Source organism: Dermochelys coriacea, chromosome 13 (genome assembly GCF_009764565.3).
Source record: "Dermochelys coriacea isolate rDerCor1 chromosome 13, rDerCor1.pri.v4, whole genome shotgun sequence".
NCBI lineage: Eukaryota > Metazoa > Chordata > Testudines > Dermochelyidae > Dermochelys > Dermochelys coriacea.
This window is the reverse complement of record NC_050080.1, coordinates 37141765-37153843: the sequence shown is the minus strand read 5'-3', so window position 1 is coordinate 37153843 and position 12079 is coordinate 37141765. Positions and strand designations below refer to the sequence as shown.

General features: G+C 62.1%; 1 gene segment (V, D, J or C); it reads right to left on the bottom strand.

Moving 5' to 3' along the window:
• Positions 1–9167: 9167 nt before the first annotated feature.
• LOC119841735 lies at positions 9168–11957 on the bottom strand. The segment is given in 3 exon segments: positions 9168–10195; positions 11127–11491; positions 11896–11957. Coding segments are annotated over 2 exon segments (378 nt in total).
• Positions 11958–12079: the final 122 nt, after the last annotated feature.

Below are 12079 nucleotides of genomic sequence, written 5' to 3'. Positions count from 1 at the left end.
AAGTGATGGGGGGGACGGACAGACGGACAAGGGGGGGCGGGACCAGGGCGTGGTGTCCCGGGCACAAGGGGCTGGGCTACGGGCTGGGTTAGGCAGCATCTCACTCCCGCACTGCTCCGTCCACCCCGTCTGTCCGTCCACCCCCCCGTCTGTCCGTCCACCCCCCGTCTGTGTCCCTGTGTCTGTCCGTCCACCCCCCCGTCTGTCCGTCCACCCCCCCGTCTGTCCGTCCACCCCCCCGTCTGTGTCCCTGTGTCTGTCCGTCCACCCCCCGTCTGTCCGTCCACCCCCCCGTCTGTCCGTCCACCCCCCGTCTGTGTCCCTGTGTCTGTCCGTCCACCCCCCCGTCTGTCCGTCCCCCCCCGTCTGTGTCCCTGTGTCTGTCCGTCCACCCCCCCCGTCTGTCCGTCCACCCCCCCGTCTGTCCGTCCACACCCCCGTCTGTGTCCCCTGTGTTCCTGTTCCGTCCACCCCCCCGCGTCTGTTCCGTCCACCCCCCGTCCGTCCACTACCCCCGTCTGTGTCCTGTGTCTGTCCCTCCAGCCCCTGTCTGCCTGTCTGTCCGTCCACCCCCCCGTCTGTGTCCCTGTGTCTGTCCCTCCAGCCCCCCGTCTGTCCGCCCACCCCCGTCTGTCCGTCCACCCCCCCGTCTGTCCGTCCACCCCCGTCTGTGTCCCTGTGTCTGTCCCTCCAGCCCCCTGTCTGCCTGTCTGTCCGTCCACCCCCCCGTCTGTCCGTCCACCCCCCCGTCTGTCCGTCCACCCCCCGTCTGTGTCCCTGTGTCTGTCCGTCCACCCCCCCGTCTGTCCGTCCATCCCCCCGTCTGTCCGTCCACCCCCCGTCTGTCCGTCCACCCCGTCTGTGTCCCTGTGTCTGTCCCTCCAGCCCCCCGTCTGTCCGCCCACCCCCGTCTGTCCGTCCATCCCCCGTCTGTGTCCCTGTGTCTGTCCATCCAGCCCCCTGTCTGCCTGTCTGTCCATCCACCCCCCGTCTGTCCGCCCACCCCCCCGTCTGTCCGTCCACCCCCCCGTCTGTGTCCCTGTGTCTGTCCCTCCAGCCCCCTGTCTGCCTGTCTGTCCGTCCACCCCCCCGTCTGTCCGTCCACCCCCCCGTCTGTCCGTCCACCCCGTCTGTGTCCCTGTGTCTGTCCGTCCACCCCCCCGTCTGTCCGTCCACCCCGTCTGTGTCCCTGTGTCTGTCCGTCCACCCCCCCGTCTGTCCGTCCACCCCGTCTGTGTCCCTGTGTCTGTCCCTCCAGCCCCCTGTCTGCCTGTCTGTCCGTCCACCCCCGTCTGTGTCCCTGTGTCTGTCCGTCCACCCCCCCGTCTGTCCGTCCACCCCCCGTCTGTCCGTCCACCCCCCGTCTGTCCGTCCACCCCCCGTCTGTGTCCCTGTGTCTGTCCGTCCACCCCCCCCGTCTGTCCGTCCATCCCCCCGTCTGTCCGTCCACCCCCCGTCTGTCCGTCCACCCCGTCTGTGTCCCTGTGTCTGTCCCTCCAGCCCCCCGTCTGTCCGCCCACCCCCGTCTGTCCGTCCACCCCCCGTCTGTCCGTCCACCCCCGTCTGTGTCCCTGTGTCTGTCCCTCCAGCCCCCCGTCTGTCCGCCCACCCCCGTCTGTCCGTCCATCCCCCGTCTGTCCGTCCACCCCCCGTCTGTGTCCCTGTGTCTGTCCCTCCAGCCCCCTGTCTGCCTGTCTGTCCGTCCACCCCCCGTCTGTCCGCCCACCCCCGTCTGTCCGTCCACCCCCCGTCTGTCCGTCCACCCCCCCGTCTGTGTCCCTGTGTCTGTCCATCCAGCCCCCTGTCTGCCTGTCTGTCCGTCCACCCCCCGTCTGTCCGCCCACCCCCCCGTCTGTCCGTCCACCCCCGTCTGTGTCCCTGTGTCTGTCCCTCCAGCCCCCCGTCTGTCCGCCCACCCCCGTCTGTCCGTCCATCCCCCGTCTGTCCGTCCACCCCCCGTCTGTGTCCCTGTGTCTGTCCATCCAGCCCCCTGTCTGCCTGTCTGTCCATCCACCCCCCGTCTGTCCGCCCACCCCCCCGTCTGTCCGTCCACCCCCCCCGTCTGTGTCCCTGTGTCTGTCCCTCCAGCCCCCTGTCTGCCTGTCTGTCCGTCCACCCCTCGTCTGTCCGCCCACCCCCCCGTCTGTCCGTCCACCCCCCCCGTCTGTGTCCCTGTGTCTGTCCCTCCAGCCCCCTGTCTGCCTGTCTGTCCGTCCACCCCCGTCTGTGTCCCTGTGTCTGTCCCTCCAGCCCCCCGTCTGTCCGCCCACCCCCGTCTGTCCGTCCATCCCCCCGTCTGTCCGTCCACCCCCCGTCTGTGTCCCTGTGTCTGTCCCTCCAGCCCCCTGTCTGCCTGTCTGTCCGTCCACCCCCCGTCTGTCCGCCCACCCCCGTCTGTCCGTCCACCCCCCGTCTGTCCGTCCACCCCCCCGTCTGTGTCCCTGTGTCTGTCCATCCAGCCCCCTGTCTGCCTGTCTGTCCGTCCACCCCCCGTCTGTCCGCCCACCCCCCCGTCTGTCCGTCCACCCCCGTCTGTGTCCCTGTGTCTGTCCCTCCAGCCCCCCGTCTGTCCGCCCACCCCCGTCTGTCCGTCCATCCCCCGTCTGTCCGTCCACCCCCCGTCTGTGTCCCTGTGTCTGTCCATCCAGCCCCCTGTCTGCCTGTCTGTCCATCCACCCCCCGTCTGTCCGCCCACCCCCCCGTCTGTCCGTCCACCCCCCCCGTCTGTGTCCCTGTGTCTGTCCCTCCAGCCCCCTGTCTGCCTGTCTGTCCGTCCACCCCTCGTCTGTCCGCCCACCCCCCCGTCTGTCCGTCCACCCCCCCGTCTGTGTCCCTGTGTCTGTCCCTCCAGCCCCCTGTCTGCCTGTCTGTCCGTCCACCCCCGTCTGTGTCCCTGTGTCTGTCCCTCCAGCCCCCCGTCTGTCCGCCCACCCCCGTCTGTCCGTCCATCCCCCGTCTGTCCGTCCACCCCCCGTCTGTGTCCCTGTGTCTGTCCCTCCAGCCCCCTGTCTGTCCGTCCACCCCCCGTCTGTCCGCCCACCCCCGTCTGTCCGTCCACCCCCCGTCTGTCCGTCCACCCCCCCGTCTGTGTCCCTGTGTCTGTCCATCCAGCCCCCTGTCTGCCTGTCTGTCCATCCACCCCCCGTCTGTCCGCCCACCCCCCCCGTCTGTCCGTCCACCCCCCCGTCTGTGTCCCTGTGTCTGTCCCTCCAGCCCCCTGTCTGCCTGTCTGTCCGTCCACCCCCGTCTGTGTCCCTGTGTCTGTCCCTCCAGCCCCCCGTCTGTCCGCCCACCCCCGTCTGTCCGTCCATCCCCCGTCTGTCCGTCCACCCCCCGTCTGTGTCCCTGTGTCTGTCCATCCAGCCCCCTGTCTGCCTGTCTGTCCGTCCACCCCCCGTCTGTCCGCCCACCCCCGTCTGTCCGTCCACCCCCCGTCTGTGTCCCTGTGTCTGTCCCTCCAGCCCCCTGTCTGTCCGTCCACCCCCGTCTGTCCGTCCACCCCCCGTCTGTGTCCCTGTGTCTGTCCCTCCAGCCCCCTGTCTGCCTGTCTGTCCGTCCACCCCCCGTCTGTCCGTCCACCCCCCGTCTGTGTCCCTGTGTCTGTCCCTCCAGCCCCCTGTCTGCCTGTCTGTCCGTCCATCCCCCCGTCTGTCCGTCCACCCCCCGTCTGTCCGTCCACCCCCGTCTGTGTCCCTGTGTCTGTCCCTCCAGCCCCCTGTCTGCCTGTCTGTCCGTCCACCCCCCGTCTGTCCGTCCACCCCCCGTCTGTGTCCCTGTGTCTGTCCATCCAGCCCCCTGTCTGCCTGTCTGTCCGTCCACCCCCGTCTGTGTCCCTGTGTCTGTCCCTCCAGCCCCCTGTCTGCCTGTCTGTCCGTCCACCCCCGTCTGTCCGTCCATCCCCCCGTCTGTGTCCCTGTGTCTGTCCATCCAGCCCCCTGTCTGCCTGTCTGTCCGTCCATCCATCCCTGCCTCTGCCCCTCCAGCCCCCCCCCGTCCATCCATCCCCATCTGTTCATCGGTCTCTGTGTCTGTCCCTCCAGCCCCCTGTCTGTCCCTCCAGCCCTGTGTCTGCCTGTCTGTCCATCCATCCCTGTGTGTGTCCCTGTGTCTGTCCATCCAGCCCCGTCTGCCTGTCTGTCCGTCCATCCCTGTGTCTGTCCCTGAGTCTTTCCCTCCAGCCCATCATCTATCCCTCCAGCCCCACCCCCGTCTTCCTGTCCTTCATCTGTCCCTCCAGACCCCCCATTTGTCTGCCTGTCTGTCCATCCATCCGCCCCTGCCCCCCGTCTGTCTGTCCGTCCCTGTGTCTGTCCATCCAGTCCCCTGTCTGTCTGTCCATCCGAAGCAAGGGCGAGACCCGGAGTCTGTCTCTATCCCTCCCCTCCTCCCACACTTGTTCTTCCCTTCCCTGCCTCTCTCCTTCTCCTGCCTTCAGTCCCCCCCACCCAGACCTGAGGGTGCCCCTCACTCCCTACCTGCAGCCCCCTGCTAGCCCAGCCCTGACCCCACCTTCCACAGCTCTGCCGATGTCCCTCCCAGAGCTGGGGATAGAACCCAGGAGACCTTGTCCCCCGCCCCTGCTCTAACCACTAGGCCCCCACTCTCCTTCCAGAGCCAGGAATGGGACCCAGGAGTCCTGAGTGGGGTTTAGTGAAGGGGGCTGAGGGTCAGGACTCCGGGGTTCTCCCTTGGGCCCTGGGACTGGAGTGTGGTCTAGTGATCAGATCACAGTGCCCCCCCCCCCCACCCCAGCTTCCCCAGTGGCAGCCAGTGCTGCTTGGAGAGCATCTGTTGCCCCAGGGGCCTGTGGTGTCACAAACTCTGTCTTGATCCCAGCCTGGTTTATCCAGTTGATCTGGTCTGCCCAGAATAACCCCCCCACCCCGCCACTGGGTCTCTCCATGCAGTCCCAACCTCCCAGCCAGCCCTAAAGAGAGAGCGCCCCTCTGGGAGTGGGTAAATTTTCTCCCCTATTACAGGTGAGGAAACTGAGGCACAGAGCGGGCTGGACCGGGGTCACCCGGTGAGTCAGGGTCAGAGTTAAGAGCAGAACCCAGGAGTTCTGGCTCCCAGCCCACCCTGCACTAACCACTAGACCCCACCCTCTCCAGGAAGCAGGTTTAAATGGTTACAATTCCAACACGCCCGCCACTAGCTGATTGACCCCAGCTGGGTGTCTGCTCCCCGGCTGTGCTCTTCACACCCCCTGCACTCCCTGCCCCATGTGCCCAGGCAAGTGGTATCTGAGTGAGGGCCCCGTGTTGGTCCTTGGTTCCTGGCTCGGCGGGACGCTGGGGCCAGGCACACTCTGCTCTGTCTTTATCTTGGCCTGATTAGATTTAGCTGCGAGCTGTGCTGGGAACAGGTTCACGACACTGAGGCTAGGGGAGGGTTACACGCGAGCAGGGTGGGGGAATTATTACGCAGCCGTGGCCAGCCTGGGGTGAAAACCAGATCTTGGAAAGCCCTGGGAATGTGTATCCCGCAGAGGGCTCAGGCTGGAGTCATTCAGTATCCTCTGTAGGACCCAGGACCTGGCTCCCCAGCCTGTCCTGCTCTAACCCTCCAGACCCCACGCCCCTCCCAGAGCTGGGATAGAACCCAGGAGTCCTGACTCCCAGCCCCCTCCCCCCTACTCTGACCACTAGACCCTATGCCTCTCCCAGAGCTGGGAACAGAACCCAGGAGTCCTGACTCCCAGCGCCCCCTTCTCTAACCCACCAGACCCAGCTGTCCTCCCAGTGCTGGGGATAGAACCCAGGAGTCCTGGTTCAAATCCAGCCCCGGGATAGGGAGACTGGCTGGCTCCAGGGGGCAGGGAATAGGCTACAGAAGAGCCAGCTCTGATCCAGCCTCAGGTGGGGGGACGGGCTGGAGAATGGGATATGGGGTAGGAAGGACAGACTGACGGTGCTGAACTAGGCACAGCTTGGATGGACAGATGGATGGAGCTCAGACAGATGGATACACAGTGTCTAGACAGACAGGTCTGGGAGATATGTTGCTGGAATGAGGGACAGATCATAGAGGTCAGATGCAATGGTTAGCCGGACAGACGGACGCTGTATGGACTGAGGGGTCAGGCAGACGCAGGCCAGGAGAACGAAGGGCGGTTGCATGAGTGGCAGCTGTTGCGTTGTGCAGAGGTACCTGGCCTGACCTGTTCCCAGGGAGTGGGCAGGCCCTCCCTGCTATGCTGTCAGACCGGCCTCTCGCCAGTACCAGCACCCACCCCAGGAGGCACCAGCCAGCACCCGGCTCCAATGGGGCCCAAGCCAAGGAGCTAATTGTGGCAGGTAATTAACACGTGGGGTGGCAAAGTGATGGGCGGGGGAGGGGCAGCATGGGAGTCCGAGGGGTGGGAACTCCCATGGGGGAATTTGTGGTGGGACGGGAATGAGGATGGGGCTGTCACGAGGAGAGCAGGGATTGGCCCCAACAGGGCCAAGGGGTCTAAGGGCATCTCCCTAGGGAAAGATGGATTTGCCCGTCGGGGCTGGTCCTGCCCGGCGGGATGGGACTACGCGGGGCATGTGTGTGTGTGTCTCATGGCACTGCCTGGGGGAAGGGCCCATCCTGACCTAGGCAGGGGAGGTTTGAGGGCAGATGGCAGCATACAGGGTTATTTTAAAGGGTCTGAACAATGGGTGGCAGCTATTTAGTCGAATATTGTCCTGTTCACTGCTCCCCATTAGTGCCCATTAATATTAGCCGCCCCTTCCCCGCCCCCACCCTCTGCTGCCCCTAGTGCCCATTATACAGTACAGCCCCCCTTCCCCGCCCCGCCCTCTGCTGCCCCTAGTGCCCATTATACAGTACAGCCGCCCCCCACCCCACCCTCTGCTGCCCCTAGTGCCCATTATACAGTACAGCCGCCCCCCACCCCACCCTCTGCTGCCCCTAGTGCCCATTGTTCAGTACAGCCGCCCCTTCCCCGCCCCCACCCTCTGCTGCCCCTAGTGCCCATTATACAGTACAGCCGCCCCCCACCCCACCCTCTGCTGCCCCTAGTGCCCATTGTACAGTACAGCCCCCCTTCCCCGCGCCCACCCTCTGCTGCCCCTAGTGCCCATTATACAGTACAGCCCCCCTTCCCCACCCCCACCCTCTGCTGCCCCTAGTGCCTATTGTACAGTACAGCCCCCCCTCCCCGCCCCGCCCTCTGCTGCCCCTAGTGCCCATTATACAGTACAGCCCCCCTTCCCCGCCCCGCCCTCTGCTGCCCCTAGTGCCCATTATACAGTACAGCCCCCCTTCCCCACCCCCACCCTCTGCTGCCCCTAGTGCCCATTATACAGTACAGCCCCCCTTCCCCTCCCCGCCCTCTGCTGCCCCTAGTGCCCATTGTACAGTACAGCCCCCCTTCCCCGCCCCCACCCTCTGCTGCCCCTAGTGCCCATTATACAGTACAGCCGCCCCTTCCCCACCCCCACCCTCTGCTGCCCCTAGTGCCCATTATACAGTACAGCCCCCCTTCCCCACCCCACCCTCTGCTGCCCCTAGTGCCCATTATACAGTACAGCCCCCCTTCCCCACCCCCACCCTCTGCTGCCCCTAGTGCCCATTATACAGTACAGCCCCCCTTCCCCGCCCCCACCCTCTGCTGCCCTTAGTGCCCATTATACAGTACAGCCCCCCTTCCCCACCCCCACCTTCTGCTGCCCCTAGTACCCATTATATAGTACAGCCTCCCCTCTCCCACCCCCCCTCTGCTTCCCCTAGTGCCCATTATACAGTACAGCCCCCCTTCCCCACCCCCACCCTCTGCTGCCCCAAGTGCCATTATACAGTACAGCCCCCCTTCCCCGCCCCCACCCTCTGCTGCCCCTAGTGCCCATTGTACAGTACAGCCCCCCTTCCCCGCCCCCACCCTCTACTGCCCCTAGTGCCCATTGTACAGTACAGCCCCCCTTCCCCACCCCCACCCTCTGCTGCCCCTAGTGCCCATTATACAGTACAGCCCCCCTTCCCCGCCCCCACCCTCTGCTGCCCCTAGTGCCCATTATACAGTACAGCCCCCCTTCCCCACCCCCACCCTCTGCTGCCCCTAGTGCCCATTATACAGTACAGCCTCCCCTCCCCCACCCCATCCTCTGCTGCCCCTAGTGCCCATTATACAGTACAGCCCCCCTTCCCCGCCCCCACCCTCTGCTGCCCCTAGTGCCCATTATACAGTACAGCCCCCCTTCCCCACCCCCACCCTCTGCTGCCCCTAGTGCCCATTATACAGTACAGCCCCCCTTCCCCGCCCCCACCCTCTGCTGCCCCTAGTGCCCATTATACAGTACAGCCCCCCTTCCCCGCCCCCACCCTCTGCTGCCCCTAGTGCCCATTATACAGTACAGCCCCCCTTCCCCACCCCCACCCTCTGCTGCCCCTAGTGCCCATTATACAGTACAGCCCCCCTTCCCCGCCCCCACCCTCTGCTGCCCCTAGTGCCCATTATACAGTACAGCCCCCATTCCCCACCCCCACCCTCTGCTGCCCCTAGTGCCCATTATACAGTACAGCCCCCCTTCCCCACCCCCACCCTCTGCTGCCCCTAGTGCCCATTATACAGTACAGCCCCCCTTCCCCGCCCCCACCCCCTGCTGCCCCTAGTGCCCATTATACAGTACAGCCCCCCTTCCCCACCCCCACCCTCTGCTGCCCCTAGTGCCCATTATACAGTACAGCCCCCCTTCCCCACCCCCACCCTCTGCTGCCCCTAGTGCCCATTATACAGTACAGCCCCCCTTCCCCGCCCCCACCCTCTGCTGCCCCTAGTGCCCATTATACAGTACAGCCCCCCTTCCCCACCCCCACCCTCTGCTGCCCCTAGTGCCCATTATACAGTACAGCCCCCCTTCCCCGCCCCCACCCTCTGCTGCCCCTAGTGCCCATTATACAGTACAGCCCCCCTTCCCCACCCCCACCCTCTGCTGCCCCTAGTGCCCATTATACAGTACAGCCCCCCTTCCCCACCCCCACCCTCTGCTGCCCCTAGTGCCCATTATACAGTACAGCCGCCCCTCCCCCACCCCACCCTCTGCTGCCCCCTACTGCCCATTATACAGTATAGCCGCCCCTCCCCCGCCCCCACCCTCTGCTGCCCCTAGTGCCCATTATACAGCATGGAGAACCCACAGATATGCTTTAAATTCATATTTAATTATAATCCATTTGCAGATATGTTTGTTTTGCTTTAAAAAAAAAGTACAAAGCAATGAATTTGGTATCAAGTTTTCTTTTATTGTCTTTGCTTTTTCTTCCACTTTATAAATGCTGGCTTACTAAACTGCTGCTGAGAAGGGAGCATGCGTGGAGATTAGTTGGATGGATGGATTGGTAGGTAAATAGACGTGTACATTGGGTCAATAGTGGGGTGAGATGAATAAGTAGAGAGGAAACAAGCAGCATTGATACATAGATCCGTAAAACCATGGGGAGAGGGGTGTACATGGCTGGATGGAGAGAGAGGAGGGCTGTGTATGGAGGGATGAGTGCATGTGAAAAGAAACAGAGGGGCCGGACAGACAGACAGTGGGGTAGGAGAAGGGATAGTAGGCTAGACAGATTTGCAAAAGGAACCAGGTATGGTCTGGAGAACCAGGACTGAAGCTTTGCATCTTGGGTTCAGCTCTGCCCCCAGCCCAGGCTGGGTCCTTGCCCCCCCCCAAAAGCAAGGCAGAAGTGGATCTGCTGCTGTTGAAGGGATGCTGCTGGGCGGGATCTCAGGGAGTGTCAGGTCATGGGGGGAGGTTGCTCTGGACGAGGGACTGTATTCGTCCAAGCTGAGGGGGTTTCCCAGCCTGGCAGATGGGAATGGGGGAGGTTGAACCTGGCAGGGCCCCTGGGATCTGGGAGCAGAGGCTCTCCACTGGGCTACTGTCTTTTTCAGTCCTTGGCACTGATGCTCTCCTCCAGGGTGGATGCCAGTGATTCATGCTTGACCACACAGCTATAGCTGGCACCCAAGTCCCACTCGCTGGCTGGCAGTGTCAGGTAGCTGCTCCCTAAGTAGGTCTTGTCTTCTCCCAGTGCGACCAGCACCGTTCTCACCCCCTGGGCCTGGGTCTGGCAGTCTCACCTCCACAGCGCGTTGATGTAGCCAGGGAAGAAGCCGCTCACTAGGCAGGTCAGGATGGTGAAGCCAGTGGCGATTCCTCCTGGGCTGGAGGGAACAGCTGGATTCGGGGCTGGGGCAGATTATTCTCTGCAAACACACAAAGGGCATTGGAGTTGGCGGCTAGCAACCCTGGCTCACTCCCTTTGACCTCACTGCCCTCCCAGAGCCAGGATAGAGCACTGGCTCCCAGCCTGCCTGCTCCAGCTACTAGACCCCACTCCCCTCCCAGAGCTGGGGATAGAACCCAGGAGTCCTGGCTCCCAAACCTTTTCTGTTCTAAAGCACTAGACTCCTCCCACCTCCCAGAGTCAAGTGTCTTGCCTCTCAATGCTTTGTCTTCATGACAAGACCAATCTCCCCTCCCTTAGTTATGGGTTCATTATAATTTCTCCAATTAATTACCTTGTATAGTTTATTTCGATTTGGCTACTTTACAGTAGATGACCCCCTCCTCCCCGCACAGCCAGCCCCTCTGTCATCTTTTGAAAATATCAGTATGGAAGAAACAAACCCAGCAGTTTCCTGAAGAGCATGTGACATAGTCTGGAGATAAAATACACGTAGGAAGAACCAATGGTGCGCCACACACCACCCTCTCCCACTGCAACCCAGTCTGGCCCCCTCACCCATCTCCTCGGGGGAGGCAGGGAGCAAGAGAAACCTCGTCCGTAACAGAAACTCCTGCTCTGGTTTCTGTGGGTGCTATGGAGAAGGCCTGTTACCCACCTGGGCCTCCTCTACCAACCTCAATGTGCTCATCTAAGGGACAGGTCCCTGTCTGGCCACCATCACCCTAATATCAGAGCTTCTCCAATTCACTGAGCTACATGACCTCTGGGAGGTAGGGAAGGGCTGGTTCCCTGTTGCTGAGAGGGGGAACTGAGATGCAGAGAAGCTGGCCCAAGGTTAGACATGGAGGCCATGGCAGAAGCAGCATCAAATTCAGATCTCCCAAAGCCAGATCCTGATCCCTGGATCATCCTTCTATTCAAAGGACAGCAATCAGCTCCATACTCACTCAACACATGCACGTGGGTCCCCTCTCCCCACGTCTGGACTCCAGCTGAACCATAGTAAGCAAAGCAGAAATAGATGGAGTCATCTCCTTCGTGGACATCACGGATGGTGAGCAAGAACTTCTTGTTGGAGGCATATCTGGAGGGGACGTATCGCTCTGGGATCCCTGGAGCTCGGTAAATGTACAGATCTATTTTGAAGAGCAGCACCCCTTCGGGTTTCTGTCCAGGGCTCTGCCGGATCCAGTTGACGTTGACCTTGTCTGCTGTGATGTTTGCCACAGCACGTTCCAGAGCCACCATCTGTCAGGAGACACTGAGATCTCAGAGGGGCTTTGGCTGAAGGAGGCATATTGGCAGCGTCCACCTGCATGAGAGAAACCAGAACCTCATCTCCACTCCTTTTTGCTCATGCACAGAGCAGTAAGTTAGTAGACTGACAGAGAGACTGTAGATGGGTGGAAGAATAGATGGAAATGGAGAGATATCACCAAGAGAGGTGGAATGGATAGCTAGAAATTCTAGAGATGGAGAGATGGAAAATAAATACTGCACATCAATAGATAGATAGATAGATAGATAGATAGATAGATAGATAGATAGATAGATGTGCATCAGGATGGATGGGTGGATGGGGGACAGATATCCATGGGGATAGATAGATAAATTGATTAGGTAGTTAGATAGATTTCCTTGGGTGATCTGGACCATATGGTCCAGAGCCTCCTCCAGGCAGGGGAAGGAGCAGGAGTGTCCGTGGGGATTACTCACAGGCCAGTGACAGCAGCAGGATGAATCCCTGGAGTGGACACATGGCCGACCTTCAAGCTATCCCCAGCGCAGAGCTGAGACGGTCCAGGGAGAAGCCGCGTCTTATGAGGCCGCATGTTCAAATCCAGCCATCGATGGGAAACAAGGAAGTTCCTCATTGGCTTGTCCATGACTCTAGTGCAGC